Source organism: Hibiscus syriacus, unplaced genomic scaffold, assembly GCF_006381635.1.
Source record: "Hibiscus syriacus cultivar Baekdansim isolate YM2019G1 unplaced genomic scaffold, ASM638163v2 tig00110053_pilon, whole genome shotgun sequence".
NCBI lineage: Eukaryota > Viridiplantae > Streptophyta > Magnoliopsida > Malvales > Malvaceae > Hibiscus > Hibiscus syriacus.
The window spans coordinates 805,706-811,776 of NW_024062577.1; the positions used below are offsets into that span (position 1 = coordinate 805,706).

The window sequence follows — 6,071 nt, forward strand, 5'->3', positions numbered from 1 at the left end:
TATATCTTATTTTATGTTAATATCGCTTTAGTTATTTTTTCTTTCAAATTGCTAAGATTCCTAAGATATAGAATCAGGTTGAAACCCATTCATTTTCTATAACAACGCCAAAAACATTGAATTAACATACATCTTTATACAATATATTTTTATGATACTTTCAAAAAAATCAATCTAATAATAATAATAATTGATTTTAAAATTTTACAATAATTTGGATTATCATTCTCATTTAATACATGATAAAATTTGATTCTTTTTCTACGTTTAAATTAATATAATTTGTAAGGTATAAAGTTCTTTTCAAGAAAAAGGTATTCCTTATCCCAAACAAATAAACCCTGAAGTAAAAACTGAATATCTTTTTTAATTTTTTTATTAATTTAGGTATGTACAAATCAGTTTCTGATTAAAGATAATTCTTAATCATTTGATAATAAATATGTACAATTTTAATATTCTTAACATTCAAACCCAAAACTTAAATACATAGCAATAATATCAAAAAAAAAATAGATTTGACAAAACGGGCACTTTCCAAGAACAAATTTTCTTTTAATAAAATTACACATGTTCATGATAAAAAAATTGATTATATCAGTGAGTTAATGTCATCGGTCCATCATCAATCTTAAAAAAATTATTAAACTTTTACTTTAATTTGAATTATTATTCTCATTGAACAAAATCTATTTTAAAGTTTAATTTATGACAACTTGATACGCACGTATTTCAAATATATAACTTTCTTGTCAAATAAAGGATGAATGGAATTATTTACGATTAGAAAAAACATAAACCGCCTTCATCATCTATAAAAACAAATACCACAAATTTTCTTATTTGCACCTTTCTCCCGCAAAAAAAAAACTCTTATCTCAAATAATTTCTGTTTGGTGTTAGTTCAACAATGGCGGTGTATTCTAAAGGAGACAAAGTTGAAGTATGCAGCAAAGAAGAAGGGTTCTTGGGTTCATACTATGAAGCTAAGGTGATGTCTTCATTCAACAACAACACTCGTTACGAAGTTCGGTACAAGAATTTGGTTGAAGAAGAAGATCAAACTCAACCGTTGATCGAGGTGGTTCGAGACGACGAGGTCCGACCGATGCCACCACCTTTAATCGTAAATCGAGCCTCTCGGGTTTTTAATTATCTTGAAAGGGTGGATGCTTTCGACAACGATGGTTGGTGGGCTGGGACTATTACCGGGAGACAAGGATTGAAGTACTGGGTTTTATTTTGAAACTACTGGGGATGAGCTTGCTTATGATGCTTCTCGGTTGAGGCATCATGTTGAATGGCGTGATGATCATTGGGTTTCTTTCGAGCAAAGGTTTTAGATTTAGGGTTTGTGGTTCTTCGTGGAGTTGGGGTTTTTGTTTTAGGATCTCTTATTTGTATCAACATTTTCATGAAACAGTGATGTAATTTTCCGATGTTCATTGCTATTAATATTTTGATATTGAGCTCTTTAACTTTTCAAATTAAAGAGCATTGTCTGCAAAGGGTAACAATATATTTTTCTCGATTTAAACATCATTTTTTTTATTGATTAATGAGGTTTAATGATTTTCTTATTTATTCTATGTTATTATTTTATTATGGAACGAATAACCATGTACTGCATCTGTATCTTTTGAGTTTCTCACTACAGTCAGCTTTACCAACTGAGCTAAGGTCGGTTTGCTATTCAAGTTCTTACTAAGAATGTTATGATAATCACGTAACACAAATAGTAAATATAAAAATACAACACATTAGGCTTAAATAAAAGAACGTGAAAAGAGAAGGTTGAAATAATTAAATTTAATTTAATGCTCCTGCATCCCCCGAATGGTGTAGAAGGGAATGTCGAGCCATGCTCATTATTAGTTTGCAACGCAACCCATACCTGTCATGCTCATTGCATGATGGTCATGTATTTAGTAAGTGATAACTATTATTTTTCTTTTTCCCATGCCTTTGGAAGTGTGTAGATTATATAATAATGTTCTGTTGCATTTATAATGCTTTCTTTTTACTGTGCTTTTATTGTTTTGTTAATGTTTTACCACATTTTGGTGAAGAGTCATTGGTTAAATTCTGCCGGAACAGATGTAGTTTTCCATATGATTGACATTTTCCTTCTCTAATCCTGAAAACTTATGGTGTCCACCCAATGTGGTTCATCATTCAGTTCAGATCACTTGTTTTTTCATGTCAATATTTTTATAAAGAATTTGTTTTTCGTTCTCGTCGTCATGCATCTTCATTTAAATGAGGACAAATGTTTACATTTATAATAGTCTATTCGAATGTATATCCGAGGGAGAAAAGAGATTGAATATTTGACCAGAGAAAAGAAAGGCCCGGGTAAAGAAGCTACAACTACGTGTGTAATGCAAGGACCACTACTTCACTTCGCTCTCAGTCCCCTACAAAGACTAATTCAAACATTAACAATGTCAAAGGATGAAATGAAAATCAACAACAGCCTACACTTAGTCGCAATTCCTAAAAAAAAAACCATTGAGTGAGATCGATCCCAACTCACTTGCATACCCATGGTGGATATAGGATCAACGATGGATACATTAAGCTCGAATCAGTCATCGGCAATGGTTTTCGACTCATCCGATAACCCTCTCAGGATTGGTCAAACTCAAGTGCATGGATTTTTCGAGCAATTTGGTGAACTAGACAACCCCTAAATGATTTTCTATAAGAAATCACGACAAATGCCAATTAAAAATAAAGAGAAGTCGAACGATCAGAACATGACTGTTTTACTTGACCAAACACCACATTGGCACGGTATTCCCCAGTAAAAATTGTTAAGAATGAGTGACCGAATTGTTATAAATTGATAATAACAGTGATTAAATCATTACTTTTGAAGCATTAGTGGAGAGAAGAAAAACTTATTCAAACATCAATGATTATTTTTGTAGTTTACCCTAGACATTATTTACTTAATATCTTTCTGGTATAGTTAGATAAAAAGGCATATTTATTGGGTCCTGAAAAAGGCCTTCGTGGTGAGGGAGGGTGAGACCCAAGGAACCCTTTCAAACCAACAACCGTGACAGACACAGATTCTCCAATGCGTAACTAAATTTGTAAATAACATGAGATCTCTATGGAAATACAAAGTAACTGAATAGTAATTGCCTAAGATTTATGTTATCAACAAGAATCTGTTCTTATCTTTTAAACAACAAACTTTGATGGACGTTTCAGCAATTATACAGTTATCAATAGGTCAGCCAGTGGTTCTTGACCCTCAAATAGTAAGCATTTAACCCTAAATGTGATAATTGTGATTGCCAGAATTTAATTGGACCATGGAATGACGGGATCATTGAATATGGCTATATCTGTCGCTGACATTGGCTTGCACCAGGACGATACTCCCCAATTCCTAGCAGATCCTGCAAAATGTATCGACCAAATTTAAGTAGAAAACAGTAGGCGAAAAATGAAAGATCAAATCAATCATAACAAGGGAGTAGCTGCGCTAATGAATCTTTGATCGACAGCAGGAAATGAAAAGCAAAACTTGTGGATTATGGTTTCATGAGATTGAAAAATAGCAACAGCAGATTCAGTTGTCAACTATGCTCATAAGGACTAACGAAAACAGATTATCAAAAGAAAATCTAAATAAAATATCTAAATTATAAGAAAATTTAAAATTTTCAAAAATGAAAATAGCTCCCACTCGTCTCCCTTGAGCCATTCCTACTCATAAGTTATAGGTTCACTTCAACTCTGGAAAAAAATCTCAAAATAAGTTGTAATTCTTGAGCTGAGTTTGAGAACAACTCTAGTTATTGAATGAGCTAAATTTGAGTATATTAATACCTAATCTGAATAACTCGTGAAGCTAACGTGTTTCTATATTAAATTATTATTTTACCTTAAAAAATTATATGGAACAAGTTTAAACTCAAACTCGAGTTTACATACATGAATCCTTGTAAATAAGTTTAACGGAGGCAACCTCCAATAGTTTGACTCTATTTGGAGGCAAGCTTAAGGTTAGATAAACTGTATTTGGTTGAGCTCCAACCGAACTCCAAACAACAAGTTCTAAATTGACCTTGAACTTTCAGAACAACTTGACTCTACTCCTACTTAGAAACCTTATTGACACCATATTTCCTGATCATTGATTGTTGGAGCAATAAACTATCTTATGGTTAAAATGTAAAATCCCCACTGTTTCCCTTCTTCAATTCGTTAAAATGTAAAACCCCCCACTGTTTCCCTTCTTTAATTCGGAATAATAACAAATGAAAATATATAAAAGTTTGCAATTAACAATCAACAGATATCATTACCCTGAAATTGTTAAACTTAGACTACCTAATTACTTGAAGTTTGCATGATCTTGAAAAAAACTAGTATTTCCAGGCAAACAAACAACTGTTCCAACTTTGGGGCGACACTTACATAGCTTAAAATCTAAGAATCAAAACTGCAAATGTGAGATTTGTGAAGAAAAACACCTACCTGGCATGCTTTGTTCTTAGCTCTCGTCTCTGCTGTACTAGGGATATCATGGTTTGGTTTTATAAATCTCTTCTCCCTCCGCTCACACGAGCCCCATCCATCAGAGAATCTCCCACCTCTGGTAATATTATCAAACTAACTAGTAAGCAAACACAGTAACCGGTAACCATTAAAGAATTACTTCGATTTCTCAAGAGTTTAAAGGAACATACTGCATATAAGCTCGAACCACGAATTCAGCTCGCTGAACATTGCGATTTTCATCGAATTCAATGTTCTTGTCTTTGATTTCATATGAGAGATTGAAGTAAAACGATATTTTCCTCCAACCTACAAAACTTGAACGCCAGGCTACAGTTTTTCACATCATAAATATCAATTATGAAAGAGGTGAAGAAGAGAACAAGAGTTAATTTACCTGACTTTTTAATAAAAGGATTTCCAGAGATCATCGTATAATCAGATTTCTCCAAAATCTGTTCATGTAAAGAGACGTTGTTGTTATTATGTATAATTTTAAAAAGTATTTAAAATGCCGAAGCTATGTTTCTGATAAAAAGAAGATTTAATTACCGCCATGGCTGCATTTTGATACTCCTTAAACAGTTCAACCGAAGGAAACACCCCGGACAAGCTATGCCTCATCCCTTCCTTCTCCTCGCTCCTTCCACAACTCCTCGGCGACACCTCGGATCCATTACCGACGTCAACTCTTCCAAAACCCGGTGACAAATACATCTCCGACGACCGGTGATCACGCAATGAGGTTACAGGTGTCCTCTGTACTATAGCCATCGGGCTTGTCTCGCTGACTTCGGAAGCGCAAGACCTCTTGATTTTGTAAGGCCGGTGATAGGCTTCCCCGGCGTCAGCGAAGCGGCGGCGATTGGAGTTAGGAGGGGAACAAATTTGATTGCTAGGACTCTGAGTCGTTTTTTGCGGGAGTTTCCGGTGAGGAGAAGGGTCCGATACGGGGGTGGGCGGGGATTGATGATTGGGGTATTTGATTGTTAAGGGTTTGCGGTGCTTGGAGGAGGAGGAGTGGGAGGCGGCGGCAGAGTCGATTACCGCCCATAAAGCGGCGTCGTCTAGATCTTTGTCGTCGATGGCACAGCTTACCGGGGAAGTTATAGAGTTCATCTTATCTTTAAAGAGAAGATCTAGCCGGATTCCCAGTTCTTGAACTTTCAGGCTTAAGCAGCGGGGGAAATTTGATCTGATTTTGAATTCAAATCTAAAGACTCAAAAGTAAACTAAACGGTGCCGTATTGAAAACTCCGAGAAGCAGCTTCTTTGTGAGGAACCGGTAGTTCTAGAAATGGGTTGGATTTGGTTAGGGTATCGGCCAACAATGTTTTTGAAGGTTAAATTTTTAGAAACCAAAAAAATATAAAATAAATAAATATCCTAGAATCAGAATGTGTAATCTTCAGCCTGAAGTTCATCGAATTTTAACTTATTTTTTTATTATTCTATTAAATGTTAAATAAGCTGTTTCTAACCATTGTATAGGTATTGTTAAATAAGCGATAATATAATACCTTCATTCACAATTAATTTAATTTTCTCTCTTT

At 34.5% G+C, this 6,071-nt stretch overlaps 2 protein-coding genes across 2 annotated transcripts; one reads left to right on the forward strand and one right to left on the reverse strand.

The window, feature by feature from the left end:
• Positions 1 to 887: 887 nt before the first annotated feature.
• LOC120214128 (protein AGENET DOMAIN (AGD)-CONTAINING P1-like) lies at positions 888 to 1,380 on the forward strand. The gene has a single exon (XM_039212098.1). It carries the CDS (start codon positions 911 to 913, stop codon positions 1,244 to 1,246), a length of 336 nt encoding a protein of 111 aa, XP_039068029.1. The 5' UTR covers positions 888 to 910; the 3' UTR covers positions 1,247 to 1,380.
• Positions 1,381 to 3,186: 1,806 nt separating this feature from the next.
• On the reverse strand, positions 3,187 to 5,790 carry LOC120214119. Its single transcript, XM_039212091.1, has 5 exons — positions 5,071 to 5,790; positions 4,916 to 4,973; positions 4,710 to 4,827; positions 4,498 to 4,615; positions 3,187 to 3,413 (listed from the first exon to the last, which is right to left on the reverse strand). The coding sequence occupies exons 1-5, from the start codon at positions 5,635 to 5,637 to the stop codon at positions 3,354 to 3,356; spliced, it is 921 nt and encodes a 306-aa protein (XP_039068022.1). The 5' UTR covers positions 5,638 to 5,790; the 3' UTR covers positions 3,187 to 3,353.
• Between the last annotated feature and the right edge of the window lie 281 nt (positions 5,791 to 6,071).

Excerpts from the sequence above, each read along its gene's own strand:
- LOC120214128 (XM_039212098.1), top strand. The coding sequence starts at position 911 with ATGGCGGTGTATTCTAAAGGAGACAAAGTTGAAGTATGCAGCAAAGAA.
- LOC120214119 (XM_039212091.1), bottom strand. The coding sequence starts at position 5,637 with ATGAACTCTATAACTTCCCCGGTAAGCTGTGCCATCGACGACAAAGAT. Across the intron at positions 4,616-4,709 it reads GTGGTTCGAGCTTATATGCA|AGGTGGGAGATTCTCTGATG; the intron begins GTATGTTCCTTT and ends TAATATTACCAG. Across the intron at positions 3,414-4,497 it reads CTAAGAACAAAGCATGCCAG|GATCTGCTAGGAATTGGGGA; the intron begins GTAGGTGTTTTT and ends TACATTTTGCAG.